This window comes from Notamacropus eugenii, chromosome 2 (genome assembly GCF_028372415.1).
Source record: "Notamacropus eugenii isolate mMacEug1 chromosome 2, mMacEug1.pri_v2, whole genome shotgun sequence".
NCBI classification, from domain to species: Eukaryota; Metazoa; Chordata; class Mammalia; order Diprotodontia; family Macropodidae; genus Notamacropus; species Notamacropus eugenii.
In genome coordinates this window covers 76,574,090-76,593,127 of record NC_092873.1, presented here as the reverse complement: position 1 = coordinate 76,593,127, position 19,038 = coordinate 76,574,090, and the positions used below count along the sequence as shown (strand labels likewise).

Below are 19,038 nucleotides of genomic sequence, written 5' to 3'. Positions count from 1 at the left end.
TATAAAATGGGAGGCTGGACTAACTGATCTCTAAGGTCCTTTTTAGGTCTAAATCTTATGACTCTCTTTCTTTCAAAAACTGTTCTTCAACTCCTTAACATGTTTGATTTTGTTTTTAGTCCTATCAGTTCTGCCTTCTGGTAGTGAACAGTCCCACTGCACATTATCCTGACGTCCCTTTTCCAGGGTGGCATGTCAAGTGGGACTGTCATTTCTGGAACCCAGCTCAACCTAAGGCCAAAAATCTAGTCTTAGGAGACTGAGAGGATGGAAGGGTGGGGTCAGTTGGGTAGGAGGTCCTCTGCTTGACTTCCTTCTGGGACATGCTCTTAGGTATTCCCTCAGCATTTATTCATGAAGAAGCCTGGGACAGAAGCCAAATTACCCACGGAAGCCTCTGGCTTTCAAATAGGCTCAAAGAAGGCTGCCAACCAGAGTTGAAAGACATGTGGTTGCACCTTTCCCTGCAAATGATAATTCAGAGTCATCAACCTACACTCTTGAGGGTTCTTTCAGCATCTTTCTATGCGTCTTCTTTCAGATTCTTCCACTGTGTGTGTGTGTACATATGTATATGCATATATATATACATATATATATATATATACACACACACACATATATACATATATAATATACATATAGGTACACTACTTTAGGAAGAGAACAAGAATGAACTTGGAGGATCATTTCTTCTCCTCATTCTGGTAGATAGCTACAATACCTCTCATTGAGCTGCTGGCTGACCAGTCAGGGATGATGTTCCTTTTCTGATAAAATAGAATATAGGCTCCTCGGGTGCTGACTTCATCTTCTAAAACAGGCTCTACTGTGCTGTCATCGTAGCTATACCACTGGCCATCCAGGGAGTTTCTGCAGTAGGCTGCAAAGTACAAATCCAAAGTCTCAATTACTGTTGCTTTATAGAGGCAGAAAGGACTTTTCCACCTACACAAGGCAAAGAACTGTAATTTTTATGAGAAAAGAAAATTAGTACATGTCAGGCTTTCAATCTAAACTTGAGAATGAGAAAATAATAAGTTCGATCATTTTTAGAAATCCATGTGTAATTTGGTATATTATGACAGTCACTTACATTCTGGAAGTTTTTAGTCTTACTTTTTGGCAAGATGCTCCAGAATCCTACTCTGATGCCTCACAGTACAATGTATAGGGAACAGTGAGCTCTAAGAATATTGTGCTAGATTTCCAGCCATGTGACCAGTAAAATGGGCCTTTTATCAAACTACTTTAATTTTCTGAAAAGGGAGTTATGTGCCTAGAAGTAGAGTAATTACAGCTATATTCACAGGTGGGGAAATGGCACTTCCTTAATAAAGTAAAATCTTGGAATCAATATAGTGCTTCCCCTACCAGCTGTCACATCATAAACACAAAAACCACCTTGGGATTCTCCCCTGCCTCTGAACATATCCTTGCCTTCTCCCATGGTAGAAAAGGGGTAGATGCTGCTTCAGCTCAGTAAAGAAGGAAAGGAGAGCCAAGGGAAGAATTCGGCAGGGTTCCAGTGCAGGTCTAAAGGAAAGGATATTGAAATTCAGTTGGAGCTAGTTCTGTCACAATGAGAGAGGACTCAGGGCAGGGACCCAGATCTGCTCACAAATCATATATCCCTGAATCAGAGGAGAATGAGGCAGCTTTGAGGGCACACCCATTAGAAAAAAAGATGACCCCAAAATACAAACAAAAGGTGAAATACCAAAGAGGATTTTAAGAGAAAAACCCCCAATTAAAGTCCAAAGCACACAGATAAATCAACAGAGACAATTATAACGCCACAAAGATGAGCATATCCTTAAAGAATATATAAAGCTATTTTAACAAATATTCTAACACAAAAGAAAGAAAACCAGCACCTGCTGAAATGAAGATAATCCTACTGACTTCCTTAGAGAGCATGTGACAACAACAAAAGACTATAGAATGGTTCAAAAGAGAAATGAAAAATATAAAAGGGAAAATTAAGAATAAAACTAAGTCAGAACTTCAGAGTTCTCAATACAGAATTCAAAAATTCAAGTAGCAGATTCAAAAAGAAAATGGATCCACATGGAGACTGTCTAAAGAAGTTAGAGAGATAAGTATATTTGTAACAAAAATAGAAGAAAGCCTGCAGAAGAGAAATAAAAAGCAATGACACAAGAACACATTACTTTTAAACAGGCCAACATGACTAACTTTGAAGATAAGATGTACAGAGATAACTTTAAGAGTCATAGGTTTTTCAGAAGGACATAAATCAAAAAAATCTGAATACTGTACAACAAGAAATAATATAAGGAAATCACCTAGAACTCCTGAATACAATAACAAAGTATCACTCAGAGATGAGGCCAGAAGAATGTAAGCTTTGGCAGGTTCCAGTCAGTCAGTCAATACTCTTTTATGAAATACTTACTATGTGCTAGGCACTGTGTTTATACCAGAGATACAAAGAAAGAAGAAAGAGGTCCCTGTTCTCAAGCAACTCACATTCTAATGAATGAAGTAACATAAAACTAGGTGTATTTAAGATACATTCAAAGTAGCTAGAAGGTAATCTCATAGAGGAAGACACTATCAGGTGAGGGCACTGAGAAATGTCTCCTACTGAAGTTGGGATTTGAGCCGTCTTGCAGGAAGCCAAGGAAATTAAGAGGTGAAGGTGAACAGGGAAAGCATCCCAGGTATGAGGTTACATAGTACAGTATGTGTACTTGCACACAGTATAAGGTTACATAGACAGGAAATGTAGTGCTATGTTCAAGGAATCCTGCAAATCACTAAAAATAAGAAACGTGAAAATAAATTCTAAAATTCCACCTTACACCCATCATATCAGAAAGATGACAAAAGTAGTAAATGACAGTTGTTGGATTAGGAGTGCTATGGAACTATGGGCATACCTATATACTTTTGGTTGAGCTACAAAGAGGTCCCACAATTTTGTAAAGCAATTGGGAACTGCACCCAGCAGTACCCTCTCTAGACCTTTACCCCAATAATGTCAAAGACGGAAAGGACCCATAGGTACAAAGTACTCAAAGAGCTATGTTTTTTAGCAAAAAAAAAGGCAACAGTTTGTATCTCCAGTATCTAGCACAGCGTCTGGCTCACAGCAGGCACTTAATAAACTCTTGTTTATTGATTTATTGAAACAAAATGTGTTTCATTTGGGGGATGTTTGAACAAATTATGACATCTAAATGCAATAGAAGAGCATTGTGTCATGAGGAAGAATGAAAAGGACAGACTCAAAGATACCTTGGGAAGACTCTTATGAAGTAGATCGAGTAAAGTGTACAGAAATATGGCAATGATTTAATACAATGAATATAATAATATTATAAGAGAAAGCTCTGAAAGACTTAAGAATTCTGATCAATGTAATGACTCATGACTAATAAATTACGCTTCTCACTTTTTGGCAGAGAGATGATGGAGAGAAGGCACAGAATGAAATAGATTTTCAGACACAACCAAAGTATGAGTTTGTTTTGGTTGATTATACTTATTTGTCATAAGAAAGAGCTTTTATTTTGGGAGAGGAAGGAGTCGTGGGGAGGAATAAAGGGAATTGTGAAGAAGGGTGTGAAAGAAATGCCAAAAATAAAAAAGTGTCAGTGAAACATTTTTTTAAATACATGGATGACCACAGAATGAAATTCAGACAAACAAAGCAGTGCTGGTACTACTGTGTGAAACTTAGGATCCATATTTTGAAAAATTTACATGTAAGAGTCACAGTTTTATATACAATCTTCTTTTCTATTCTTTTTTGTACATGTTAATGTTCATCAAGCTCAGATTAAAAATAAAAGGAAAATTTTTGAAAAAAACAAAAAGAATGCTTGGGAAGAGACCTTACTAAAAAAATATCACTCTGATTTAAGGATGAAGCTAGAAAGATCTCAACAAAAGATGAAAAAAGTTCTACAAAGATAATAATAACAAACTCTTTTAACCATAAACAACACTTGGGCATCACATCACAGGTCCAGATGAGCACACAGAAACAGAAATGAAATAAAAGAACAAAGAAGCGAGGGAAAAGGAGTTGGATGAGATCAAGCATACATAAAGGAGATCTGTGCTGGAAGCAACACAACTGTGGGGGTGTTGAGGGATTGACTGACAAGCTATCGAAAGGAGGAGGAAGACAAAAAGGAATGGGAAAAATCTCAGCTCCTATTAACAAAATCAGGCAATGGAAAGAATCATCAAGTACTAATTTATGTGCCTACTTTCCTCTCCAAATAAAATTTTTACAAGAATAATTTGCAAATGTATCAAGGGCATTTCTAATTAGGTTATTAGGCTTTCACAAGATTGTGTGTGTAAGATCCTATAGTGTTTATTGTTTGTTGATAATGAAAAAGACAACTAGTTTGTATTTTTCCCATGACAGACTGTAAGCTCCTTGGGGCAGGGACCTCTTTATTTTTTTGTTTCAGTATTCTCAATATCTATGACAGTGCCCATCACATAGTACAAACTTAGCACTTAATAACTGGCTGATAAAACAAAATGCTTCATTAAGGACATCAACAAGCTCTCTCTCATGCATCCAATAAAATTATGCACAATTCCATCAAATTTAAAACAGATGACCTTGTCAGATAACTCTCTTAACATCAGGCAAAACAAAAAACAGAGAGATATATGTTTTCTAACTAATGGTGATCAACATTCATGGAGGAGATACTTAATAGAGTCCAAATTGAAGATGGATTTCCCTATAGATGGTGAGGTCTTCCATTTGGGTTTTTTCCCCTTCTTTTAGTTAATCTTACGCTGGATGCATCAAGTCCCAAAATACTGCAGCGCTCTTGATGAGATCTGTAACCACTCAAGACCTTAGCTTAACTATTCAAACAGGAAACTTTAAGTCAGTGAAGGACAACAGATTGTGATATGCAAAGAGATGAATGATTTATAGAGTTTATCCATCAGCAACTGCAACTTGGGCACCATGAACTGACAATCAGATTCAAAATTAAATGAGAGGAGGACAGAAGTTATATTGCCTGGGCAAAATTGCCAAGTCACTTTAATGACCTCAGATCTTTCCTTGAAATGAAGGTCATCTTTTAGTACCAGTATTCCACTAATGTTATTAAATAGCTAAGAGTCACAGAACACTACAGTAAGTAGCTAATAAATTAAAATCAGGTGCCACACAGAGAACAACGGAGAGGTGCATGGTAAATGTGGGCAAAGTATAATACATAACAAATAAGAAATCACAAAGACGTAGAATAAAGATCATCAAAGAAACATATGATTAAAAAAGAAGATGGGCTGGTCATGGGCCAAGAGCAAGGGATAACCAATGGACAGCCTATGTGCTCCACTAGTATCCGCATAACTTCATAAGAGATCACAGAAAATCTTAAACATATTTATTCCCCCTTTTGGTGTGGGGAGACATGGATAAGAGTCTTACAGTATGAGTAGGTATGAATGAGACATAAATCTGTATCACTGCAAAGCACATATACAGCAATGACTACTGAATATTTGGATATTTGTAGTAAAATTTTGAAAAATATTATGTTAATAATATGGATAATAATCTCATCCTTCTGAGAAGCTCAAAGTGCTTCAGAATTCGTGCTTCTGGGAGAGTACCTCAGATGAAAGTGAAAATCATAGCAATTGGTAGACAACTCAAATTTCTTCACTGAGTTTACTGCTACTCTTTGATAGCACTGAAGTCAATTTTAAGGGAAAGAAGTGACTAACAATCTACCTCAATTTTCCTTTATTCAGCCTTTTAACTTCTGTGAAAGTATTCTTCCTGTTACATTACTTTTATTTTCTTACTATTTTAAAAATCACAATTAAGACAGCAAGTTAGTTTCCAACTAAAAATTGTAGCCTTGAATGAGGGGAAGGAAAGGAAAAGCATTGAGTGCATACTGTGTGCCAGGCACTGTGCTAAGAACTTTATAAATACTATCTCATTTGATCCACACAAGAACCTTGGGAGGTAGGTTCTATTATCATCTCCTAAAACTGAGGCAAACAGCTGTTAAGTGATTTGTCTAGGATCAAAGAGAATGTAAGTGTCTGGGGCTACATTGGAACTCAGGTCTTTCTAACACCAGACCAAAGCCCTCTGTCCACTATGTTATCTAGCTACCTCTTGGACTCAAAGATCTTTACATAGAAGAGATAAAATGGGTCCTACACATCAACAAGAAACAAATTTTAAAAAGTAACTCTTATTAGGGAAAAATTCAGTTCTTTTGGATCTTCAAAGTTGGCCAAATACTATACGAGCGAGAAGTCTGGCCTGAGGAAAGTTTGTTCTCCATCTGTAACTGACAATGCAATCCTGAGTTCCTCTATAGTATGGCATTGGTCAAGTTTCTTCTCTCTCTTCACTCAAGTTTTTGCAGTGAAGATAGTTGTGATCAGTCAAGGATAGCAAAATTCCTAAAATCATTTATATAAATAGAATCAAATGAGATTAATATATGTAAAGGGCTTTAAAAACCTTAAAGCATTCATTATATTAAATTCTAGCTATATTAAATACCATGATGACTATGGAAGACCTTTTTTCTCTATATAACTAAATGCTCAGAATGGATAAACAAAAAAGCATTTATTAGGGGATTACTATGTGCAAAGCACTGTGCTAAACAGTGCAAATATAAGCAAATACAAATAGAAAAAAGAGAGCAACCTGCTTTCAAGGAGCTCACACTGTAATTGAGAAGACAATACACAAAACAGGTTTCAACTGCAAGTCAGATAGAAAGGTCCTTAGGATGCAATGCTAAAACAGATGGTAACAAATCTTCTAAAATGTCATTTGCATTTATAAAATAATTTCTGTTCCTCAAACTGAATCACCATACAGTACCACAGACAGTAGCAGAACCAAATCTAAAGGCTCCTAGCTATGCAAATGAGTACTCTAGAAATACACAAGAAGGTTCAATATCAGGAATGACTCACCTGTATAATGCCCACCTTGCATACTGCCATGGTGGTTACAAACAGCATATAAATCATACAAGAAGTCAAGTGGACAGCTACTAGAAAGGCAAGATGTCTGTTCCCAGGTTGGCCAAGAGTTCAGCAGGTGCTCCTGGCTCAGATTCCTTTTGGCTACATGGGGAGCCATGTTAAGGCCAAAGAGAGGAAACTTCACCAGAGTGGAGAGCTTGTTTCTTCTCTCCCCAACTTGACAGAATCGTTTGAGGTGAATTATGAGAATGTCAGGCAACGTCCACAAACTTAGTTTCACCATCCCTTGCTGGAGGATTTTGCAGTGGGGACATTTCCATGCATCATCAGGAGCCAACTGGAAAAGGAAAATTGCTTTGTATGTATTTTTAATTTTAATCTCAGTAACCATCAATGAAATATTCAAATAGCCAAAAATTTTTTAAGGTAGATCATATATAATACCATAAACTCTATATGACTTACATTTTGAAGGGAATGTTAAGTTTGTTTCATATGCTAAAACTGCACTGGTATCCATGAAATAGTAAGAAACCCAAAACAAAGGCCTTAAGCACTCTGGGCAGAGCCCCTATGGAGACTTATGGGAGGGCATGGCCAAGCACAAAAGAGAAGGTGTAAATGAGTTAATATCTGTACCACTAGATGGAGGACTGACATCACTGAGAGCACTGATTTATTCAAGTACTTTAATAAAATAATTTTCTGAAAATCCTATTTACTTCCATATCCCCCTCTTACCTGTTTTCACTTCTGTATATTCACCTGCCCCCACAGTTTTATTTGTCATTGCTTTTCTTCTTAGAAAAAAAGAAATTATTATAATATTCTATTATAACATAACATTATAACATATATTATAACAATGCCAATTTGCATGAAGGCTATTCACTTGTGCATAGCTCAGTGAGTAGAAAACACCAAACCCAGCAAAATACAAAGAACTTTTCTGTACCTGGTCTAGTAAATGTATTTCAGGAAAATCTTTTCCTTAAAAAGCTCTCAAAGAGGGTCTAGATATGGGGTGGCAAGTACCTGTTCCTCCTTAGTATAGAGCTGAAAGCACTCATTTAGGGTACAGCTGGGCTGCTGGTGGGCCTGCTGTTGGAGCTGAACACTTGGGGCATCTTGGACTACTTCCTCCTGAATATTTCCAAACAAGCTGTGGAAAGAGAGAAAGAGAGAGAGAGAGAGAGAGATCAAAGGTTACCCAGGTTAGGTCATAAGAGTTTTCCTCAGCAACAGTTTTCTATAATCTCAACAAATTTTCAGCGATTAGTCCTTTCCAAAATCATGACTGATGTCCACTCCCACTAATGTTCTTTAAAAGGAGAGACTTTATGTGTTAATTTGTTTACTTTTGGCATACAACTGTGATGTCGTTGGTATAGGGATCTCCCATGTGGGAGACTCCCTTCACCAATGCAGAGAAGCAACTGTTCTGCAAATTACTGTTCCTTGAAGGCACCAAGAAGTTACATGACTTGTCCAGGTTTACACCAATAATATATGACTCAAACCCACATGATCCTAAAATTAAAACTGTCTCTTTTTCACCACACCACACTGAGTGGTGTATATATAGAAATAGATCTATTTTTATTACAGATACACACTACTCAACTCTTCTATTTAGAAGCAGAATTAAGCATAAGGTAAACTGAGTGTCTTGGTCAGGGTGCTATCTCTTCTCCCTGGAATGACTTTCCTTGGAAATAAATGATTTGAACTCACAGCTCTTTGGTGGTTCTATCCCATTCTACTGCCAGCTTGATATGTGGAGGACCTCCTGGTCCGCTGAGTTTCAAAGACCTACAAAGATAATACAGGGCAATGAAATCCATGACAGAACCACAGCCAAGTAATTTTTTGCTCCCATATTTTAATTTTATTTCAGCAGTTCATCCAATCTAGTATCACCCTTCAAACCAAGGACACATACATGGTCAAAAGCTATTTAAGACCCTCACTACCCTTAGGGATCCCAGTAAATTAGGTGGTGATTATTAATGCTATTACTAATAGCAAAAATTTATAGAGTGCTTTAAGGTTTGCAAAACACTTGACAAACTTTAGCTCATTCTATTCCCACAAGAAACCTGGGAACTTGAACCTAAGTTTTTGCTCACTGCAAGTTTAATGCTCTTTCCATTATACCACAGCCTAAAATCTAAGAGCTTTCCACTTACAGTATATCAGGGCATTTGTGTTCAAGCTCTAATTTCTCCAATTACTAGCTGTAATGACCTCAGGTAAATTACTTAGCTTTCCTGAGCTTCTATGAAGTACAAATGAAATAAAGTAAAAGTCATTCTGGAAGTCTATTAAAGTCTTCCCTTTTAGTTCAACAAAAGCTATTAAGAAACAATATTTCTTGAGCTTAAAATCTTTTCTAGACTTTTCCCTTTAAGAAAGCATGTGGGAGGTCAAGAACAAAAAACTAACACCTTAAGGTAAATTTCATTGTTCTTCATAGGAAAAATAAAAGAGCATATATACTTCTTAGAAGAGGGTGATAACAAAATAAATATTAGCTAATCATTAATATTAATTATTTAATATGCTGCCTTTTTGTAACTTCCATCCATTATTCATGGGTCTGCCCTTCAGAAACAAGTAAACTGTGTCTAATCCCTTTCTCGTAACAGTCCTTCAAATACATGAAGACATCTGTATTTCCAATAAGTATCCTCTTTTCCGGGTTAAAGGTTCTTTCAATCGATGCTCATATGGCAGAGTTTCCAAGTATATTATCACACAGATAACTCTAGCTTATCAATGTCTGTCCTGAATTATGGTTTCCACAACTGAATACAATATGCCATATACACTCTAAGGCCGCATGCATGTAGCAAAGCTATTAGCCTGTTTGGTTTGGATACCATGCTTTCCTCTTTACTCTCTTGGTGACTTTATCAACCCCTATGGATTTAATTATCACCTCTTTGCAGATGATTCTCACACATACACATATGTAGTGTAGGTATGTATGTGTATGTATATATGTAAACACACACACATATAATGTATGTATGTATATGTATACAACACACACATAATACGTGTATGTATGTGCATGTATATATGCAAACACACACATATAATGTATATATATATATATATATATATACAACACACACACACACACACACACACACACACACACACAAATATAGCTTTTACACCAGTCTCTCCTCTGAGCTTCAGAAACACACCATCAACCGCTTACTAGATATCTTCAATTAGATGTCCCAGAGACATCTCAAATTCAACATGTCCAAAACAGAACTCATCTTTCCCCCCAAAATCCACTCTCCTTCTATGCTGTTCTACTTTTTGCAGTTTTCCAGGTTCATGATACTGGCATTATTTTTGATGTCTCATTTTTCTCTTCCCCCACAGATCCAACAGTTGCCAGATTTTGCTGCTTCTACCTCTACAACACATCTTATTTCTTGAACCCTTCTCTTAGCCACTCCTCTTATTCAGACCCTCACCATTTTGTATCTAGACCCTTAATTGGAGTCCCTGCCTCAAACCTTTCTATTGCACTTTATCCTCCCACAAAATACCAAACTGATTTTCCTTAAGTGTGGAGCTAGCCATGTCACTCCCCTAACCAATAAACTCCCACGACTCTTCTTCTAGATCAGATATAAACTCCTCTCTTTGTCATATAAAGCCATTCACAATCCGGTCCTAATCTATCTATCCAACCTTTTTATGTGTTACTTCCCCCTTTTCACCTGATGATCCATCCAACAAAGAGATGCATTCATTCTATGACTTCTCTATTTCATATGCCTAGCAGTCTATCTCCCATCTCCATACCTTTGCATTGACTATCCTCCATGCCTCTAATACATTTTCTTTTCACTTCCACTTCACTGAATCATCTTTTGCTTCAGGATGTCACTCAGGAACCATCTTATAGATAAAGCCTTTCCTGATCCCACCAACTACTAATGTCCTCCTTCTTTAATTATCTTATATTCCCCACACCTTTGGGAGAAATTAGTATTATACTATGATGTTAATAACTAGTTATTAGTTATAATCCACCCTTTTCCCTTCATTTTTTGTAAAGGCCAACTCTTGCTCCTAGTCCTCAAGGAACATGCTCAATTTGGGGCAGGACTCCACCCAAACGGGAGACCTAATTTCTGTTTAGAGGACAAACAAAATATGGGTGAACCCTTACACTGAGGGAAGGAACCCCTGTCCTTGTCCTTTCCATTAGAGTTTAAAGTGACCTAGTTCGTGAAGGAGAAATCTAGACAGAGAGGGGCAGATGGATATGGCTTCCACTGCCCAGATTGTCTGAAGTTGCTGAGTCTCATAATCAAGCCACAATCTTGCAGGAGGAGCTAATGACTTCTGGTCTATCTCCTTAAATGTCCACCAATCAAGGCTGATTTTCATTTATCAGGTGGAGTCCTTTCCAGAAGGTATTTAAGATGTTTCAGAGTCTCCTTTTGGTCTATTGGTTACTGAGAGAAACCACTGACTATCAATTTATTGGTTGCCATCTAGTCTAATTAATAAATCGATTATAAATTACCCAGAAACTGCCTCTGAGGATTTTAATTTGTGCCACCTTATATTTATTCTGTCTACACTTATACAGGTACAAGTTACATACCCCAATAGAATGTAAATTCCTTGAAGCTAAGAACTGTTTTACTTTTTACGTCTATATCCCCGGAACCTAGCACAGAACTTGGCACATAGCTGATGATTAATAAATATTTGGTAATTGATTTTAATGTATATTATATAAGAAAAACAGGTATCTTGCTCAACAGTCTATCTCACAGACTCTTACAACTTTAGAAATCAAGAAAATTTGATTAAAATAAGAAGAATATTTTTTCCAATTAGTTTATTTGAGTAGATCTAAGAACAATGAGTTGAAGCTAAGTGGAAACAACTTTTAGATTAATATAAGGAAGAACTACCTAATAAGAAATTCAATGTTTGCCTTAGAAGGCAGTGAATTCCTTATCAGTTTGTCTTCAAATGGAGCATGGATGTTCATAAAGTCAAGTTTTGATGAAAACAAAACAAGAGATTCTAAGAGGCAAAAGTAAATAAGGAGTGCTGTAAGCATGGGAAACAGTCTGTGTATTCATCCTTTGTTGCCGAAGAAGACCATGCCATCAGAGAAATAATGACATGACTTGCACTTGACTTTGTTTTGAGTGAGGGAGGGCTGTGCAGGTTACTAGCCTCACTTCTCCTCCAGAGCCATCTGAATACAGTGACCAGATATCCTGGAGATGACCCAGGATGAGGCAATTGGGGTTAAGTGACTTGCCCAAGGTTACACAGCTAGTGAATGTCAAGTGTCTGAGATGAAATTTGAACTCAGGTCCTCTTAACTCCTGCACTGGTGCTCTATTCACTGCACCACCTAGGGGACAGTCTATATAAAAGCACAAACACGAGAGATTGAAAGCTGAGTATAAGGAGTTGCGAGCAGAACAGCTGACTGTGTCCTAATGTACATGAAGGGGAGTAATGTGTAGCAAGGACAGAAAGGTAAACTGGGACTATGCTGTGAAAGGCTCTTAATGCCAAATAGGGGAATTCCTATTTGATTGTAGAATAGGGAATCAATGGAGTTTATTCAGTAGGGGAATGACATAGTCATCTATGTGCAAAGGAAAATTAATTTTGCAGTTGAGTGATGGGTGACTTGAAGGAATAGACTTGAAGAGGGGAGATCAACTAGGGAGTAATGAAAGCCTGAACAAGGATGACGGCAACATAAGAGGAGAGAAATACTATGGAGACAGAAACAAGATTTGGCATCTGACAGGTGAGTAAGGGTAAGAGGTTAACGAAACATCAAGGTTGCGAACCCAGTGGCTAGAAGGATAGTGGTCCCCTGTACAGAAAAAATAAAATTTAGAAGAGAGATGGGTTTGAGGGGAAATATAATGAACTCTGTTTTAGAAATGTTGAGTTTCAGCTTCTCATGGAATATCCTTGTCGATGTTCAGCAGGTAGTTGGAAATAAAGGACTGGAGATGCATGAAAATACAGCTCAGGAGATAAATGAAAGCTAGAAATATAGATCTGGTAATCCTTTGCATAATGACAATAGTTGAACCCATGGGAGAAATGAGATCACAGAAAAAATGTAGAGAGAAAAGAGAAGAGAGCATAGAACTCTAGGGCATATCCACGTGTATTTAACTCATTAAACTTGAGTTGTTTTACCTACATAAGACTCAGGCAGCATAAAATAGCTTTCTTCCAAGTATCTGAAGCCCATTATAAGGAAGAAGGATTGTTCTTCTGGACCCAGAGGGCAGAACCAAGAACTGTAGAAGGTGCAAAGGGGACAATTTAGGCTTGATAGAAGAACTCCAGTGAGTTCCTTTTATGTGAAGTCTTTAAGTAAAGATTAGATTATTACCGTTCAGGTATATCATAAAGGGGATTCTTTTTCAGGTGCTGTTTGGACTATATAACTTTCACAATTCTTTCTAGCTCTAAAATCCTATGTCCTTATGGCTGCAGGGTCAGTGGAGAAAAAGCAACAGGTTGCTAGCCCTTTCCTTCTTTACTTACTGCTAGAAGAGGTTTCATTTCCACCACTGTCATTTACAGGGAACAGACATCCTAGGTTTTACCATCCTCAGCCCACCTCTGCCACTTACCTCTAGCTCTGTCTCTACCCCCATAAATACACTGCTGTTTATCTCCAGCTTTATTTCCTAATCATCTAATCCTAATATCTTTATTTTCTATTCAAAATCTTATCATTCGTGCCTTTAAAATAGGCCTGCACAGCCCTACTTGCAGCAGGCTAAAGGATTTCACAGCCTGCAAAAAATGCAGAGGTAAACATCCTTAGTATGTAGATGAAATCCTTTGGCTTGCCATAAGCAGTGTGCAGGTCTGCTTTAAAACATCTCTCATATGTTTCCTTCTTTCCACTCACACAGGCCACCACACTGATGCAGGTTCTCAACTCCTCACAAATGGATTGTTACAATAACCTTCTGGATGGTCTTCCTGCCTCAAGTCTCCCCCTACTCCAATCTATCAGGGGCAGCTAGGTGGTGCAGTGGATAGAGCACCAGCGCAGGAGTCAGGAGAACCTGAGTTCAAATCTCACCTCAGACACTTGTCACTCACTAGCTGTGTGACCTTAGGCAAGTCACTTAACCCCAAATGCCTCACCCTGGGTCATCTCCAGTCATCCTGATGCATATCTGGTCACTGGATTCAGATGGCTCTGGAGAAGAAGTGAGGCTGGTGACCTGCACAGCCCTCCCTCACTCAAAACAAAGTCAAGTGCAAGTTATTATTACATACTCCAATCTATCACCCACTCAGTTACCAAAGTGCAAGTCACTTTCCCTACTCAATAATCTCTAGTCACTCCCTGCTACCTACAGAATCAAGTACAAAATTATATGTTTACTATTTGTTGACGTATAATAATAAGTTCATTAAGAGAACTGAACATAGGTGATCCCCGTTAAAATGATTCAGTTAAGTAACCTTCATTTAATAGTCCATTTGCCATAGCTAGTGAGTCTCCACTTGACATGCTCAACTTCAGTTCACAGTATTGCCTGAGTTGTTGTCCACGATATAGGACAGGAGTGAGGAACCTGTGGCCTCAAGGCCACACGTGGCCCTCTAGGTCCTCAAGTGTAGCCCTTTAACTGAATCCAAACTTCACAGAACAAATCCTTTATTAAGGCCACATGTGGCTTTGAGGTCACAGGTTCCCCATCCCTGAAGAGGACCTTCCGTAAGTATTCTTCCTCTCCTTTCCTTATCCAAGGCTGAGGTTTTAAGACTTTCTATATCATACAGGAAACGTCCTTACAACTACTTAAAAGAACAAGAGGACAGAATCAAATAGACCATATTTTGACCAAACTTACCGCATTAACATTAAGTTGGAGGGAACATGATTGTTTATCAGATTCTGGTAATTGCATCTGGCATTGCTAAGTACACTCCACCTCCACCAAGGAGCCTCCTGGTGTAAGAAATATTGTTCATTCTCTTGCACCATCTAGAAAGTTCTCTTACCTTTCAACAGCCCAATGAAAGAGGGGTCTGCTGTCTTGTGGAGACAAGTAGCTGCAGATGTTGGATAATCCCACAACTCGAATGGCAAACAATGACTCCAAGCTCTGCTAATGCAAAAAGGGAAAAGATGAATCCTTCAGTTATTCCCAAAGTCCTGATTTAAATCATTATTTAAGTTTAAAATAAAGCATTGGTCAGATAGACTCAATTTACTAATTTTCTTTTCTATAAAAAGTATAGCCTGTGTACCGAGGTTACATCAAACAACACATTTTCAAACTAACATACATTTCCTTTCTAGAAAGGAAATGTTTTTTACTTGACCACTTTGGTTATAATGATGAACTGAAGTAAATACTTGTACAATGATTATGTTGTGCAATTTAATTCAACAGAATAGTAAACGCTTTTGCCCTACTGTTAGAAAAGTAACCAATATAAACCCCAAGCAATGGCAATGTGCATTGTTTTTATCTGTTTATTCTTGATATTTTCATTCAATACGAACCTGAAGATTATTCCATTTATGAAATGAAGACAATGTCTTGAACTAGAGTAGGGTGGTAAGCTATTGCCAAGAGCATTTTACCAGAAGACAGAAGAACTAAGTTTCTAGAGCTAACAACCTGTTATTAGCAGTACAATGGTGTGTGAGCCTGGCCAACTCACCTAACCAATAAAACATCCCTCAGAAATCTCCTCTGAAAAAGTTGGTTTAAATAACCCCAAGGTTCTACCCAACTCTAAATCTACAATAGAGAAGTAGCCTGGGCCAGGAAGCCTCCTAAGAAAATTCCCTCTACCTTCTAGGATTTCTGATCCTATAGCATAGATTAAAAAAAAATAAATTTTTATTATGAACTTAACATCAACAAACATAAACATTTCATCATACAAAGAACAGAAAAGGCTGCATATGAAACTATGAACTTCTATGACATACTTTTTTTGGGGAAAATATACATTAAATTTAACACAATAGTAATAAAAATGCCCTGCTTCTCTTGTGTCTCCTTCTTAATATCCTTCTTCTCACTCCTGTGTATTTTTTAAAGGCTGCAATGACTTCTTCTATTTTTCATGTGATTTCATAGATGAAGCTATTTTTTCCATACATCCCTTCGCTTTATACATTTCTTTTTATGTTAATAATCAGAATAGCTATTTCTGTGATTGTACTTATCAAATTTTGTAAAACTTTAACACAGACATGAAAAGTTGTTGGAAGAGATCTTTTAAATTGCTTTTCCAGGCAATGAATTTTTCCCTTATAAGTCAACAAAAAATAATCATAGTGGGATTTCCTCCTACAGCTTTCCTTTATGGATGGTACTTGAAGGTACTAAGTAAGCCATGTATATAATAAGTGCTAAATAGTGTCCCCCTAAATTCTTTCAAATAAACATATATGTAAGCATTTATAATTATAGTATCTAATAAAATTTTTGAATATGTATACAATGCTTTACATAAATTTACTGGGCGCATGATCTTGGGCAAATCACTAAGTTGTCAATGCCCCAAGGCAATGAAGTTACAGAGCAGGCACAGCTTAGCAGAGAGAGTTTCTTCATCAAGAGTTCTCTATTTTAATGAAATAGTAGGTTTGGTCCAAAGAGAGGGAGGAAAGAAAAAGAAAACTCATAAAAATAAGTACTTTAAATCCTAACCAGAAACTTTTGCTAAAGAAATAAAAATGGAAACATAACATTTTCTCAAAATTTTATTTAAGTAGTATTCAGCTAGGTACAGAGAAGAGGGAAGGACAAACTAGGTGAGGGCATAGTATCTGCCAAGGGGCACAGTTAAGGCACAGTGAGTAAACTAAGTTGACAAATCAATCTGGTTGTGTGTGTGCGTGTGCATGTTTGCACACGCATGTGTGTGTGTAGAGGCTGCATTGGAAACACATATGAGATAAGCTTTAAAGTTGGGTTAAGTTTGTTTTTTAGAAGGCATTGAATGTCAGACTACATTCTCAATCTAGTTAAATAAGTTCTTTTCATTAATTCTGAAATGGCAAACTCATGAATGGGAGTGGGTGAGATCAGGCAATCATCAGGTAGAAAGCAGAGAATAAAACTTCAGATTTGGGTGGGTCTCAGAGGCGATCTAGTCCAACTCTTATCTGAAGGGGAACCTCCTATATAAGAGAGAGCTGAAGAATTTGAAAAAAATTGTTTTGGGGAAAAGGACCAAATTGCAGGATATACTTATTTGATAACTGGGAAGCTTCAAGAGTGGGATTCAGAAAAGTAGAGGTAGGTCAGTAATGTTCAGAAAGACCAGGGTAGAGTATTTGAGGGATCCAGGGGAGTGACAAACAGCTCAATTGAGTTAGATAACTGTAAGGAGTTAAGTTTTGACCCAAAACTTAAGGACAATTAAAAAAACTAGATAATCCAAGAATGGAGTGAAAGGTGAAAAACAAGTAATCCAACAGAGAAAATGACAGCAACATTCTGAAAGAGCCTGAATAAAAAGTAATCTGCATCTAGTTAGTTGTTCCACTATCTGTCTACAGTTTGTCACCAAATCCATCATCAACAAGCACTTTTAACCCTTTATTATGTTGAAGAAATCCTGGAAGGAAGAGAAATACAGGAGAAATAAAAGGGGAGGATAACTTCTTCCTTGCCCTAACAATTCCCAGAACATGGAGGAATGTTCTACTTAAGATTTGCTACTTAAGCATGTCTTGTCACTTTCTGTACAGCCCTGACTTGACTGTTTTGATGAGTTAATTATATTCATTCCTGGTGTTGTGTTGTGTTCTGCACAAAACTAAGAGAAAAAAAAAATCAATAATTTATCCAAATTCTTTAAATGTCAAATGAGGAAAAATAAATGTAGATACGAAGTTATTGCCATTAATTAAAAATTCTTTAAGTCAAAAATTACATGATTAACAAAAATGACAAATTTCTTCTTGTCCCTACAAGATTAAGGGTAGTTGAAATCTATTTTCTGAGTATAATAAAAATAATAACAATAACTAATAATTGATTCAAAGCTTTATTCAAATAATGCTTAAAGTACACAGATTTATAGGTGTAACAATTCACTTCAAAATTTTCTAATACATAGCAATATATAATAAAGTGATGTATAAAGAATACATTAATATATAAAGCCTCATCCCATGAATTACCTAACATCTGTTACCATATACATATATGATAGTAAAAGTAAAATGCAATAATACATTTAATCTGCATGTTAATAATAATTATATATCTTCAAAGAAACAAGTAAAATACATGCACACACACACACACGCACGCATGGATGGATCTCATTAGATCTCCATACCTAGAACTAATTTCTAACTTAGGTAATAATGTATCATTAACTAAATCCCAACCTCATAAAGCCCAAACTATTACTGTGTTATTATATACTCTCTAGCCTTCCTAAGCCAAATGCTGACATGCTATTTGATATTTTTCTATTTTCCCTACTTTGATCAATTGGAAGGCAGAGTATATACTCTGAAAATATATATTCTCAAAGGGTGCAGTAAAGTTCTTATAATCCAAAATTACAAACTCTGGTTATAGTGTCTCTTCAATTCCAGGATCAGTCAAATTTACCCCCCTGCCCTTCAGTGATTTCTAGCACTCTAATAGCCTTAATCAGTCTATTTAAAATGGCATCATGATGTCAGATAATAGACCCACTTAAAGGAGAACTTCAATAGCAGAGGGACACAAGAGAGTGTTTTCATCTGATGTCCCATACCAACAACAGCAATTGTTTCCAGAGTCAAATCTCCTGGATTCAATGGGATGCAGTCCAATCTAGCTTTGTGAATAAAATTTCCATCTGCAAATTGGGTAAAAGATCCCTCTCTCATAAAAAAAAGTTAGAGGCCAAAGACATGGAAGTAACAGAATATATTTTGCTTTGATCAGGTAAACTAGTATTTTGCAAGTTAGTTGTTGAATGTAAAAATGTCTGAGTTCTTTAAGCTCCTCTCCATTCCTTCTGGAGCTA

General features: G+C 36.9%; 1 protein-coding gene across 3 annotated transcripts in view; it reads right to left on the bottom strand.

Annotated features, from left to right (window-relative positions):
• The window catches only part of USP43 (ubiquitin specific peptidase 43), an 82,413-nt gene that overhangs the window by 7,234 nt on the left and 56,141 nt on the right, over window positions 1-19,038 (bottom strand). For 2 of the 3 annotated variants that reach the window (XM_072641059.1, XM_072641058.1), the window contains exons 9-13: window positions 15,043-15,149; window positions 8,716-8,793; window positions 8,017-8,143; window positions 6,970-7,318; window positions 725-883 (exon numbers count right to left, since the gene is read on the bottom strand). In XM_072641059.1, the coding sequence (XP_072497160.1) occupies window positions 725-883; window positions 6,970-7,318; window positions 8,017-8,143; window positions 8,716-8,793; window positions 15,043-15,149 (820 nt within the window). The remainder of the gene's footprint in view (window positions 1-724; window positions 884-6,969; window positions 7,319-8,016; window positions 8,144-8,715; window positions 8,794-15,042; window positions 15,150-19,038) is intronic. The other variant, XM_072641057.1, reaches the window with a different exon arrangement.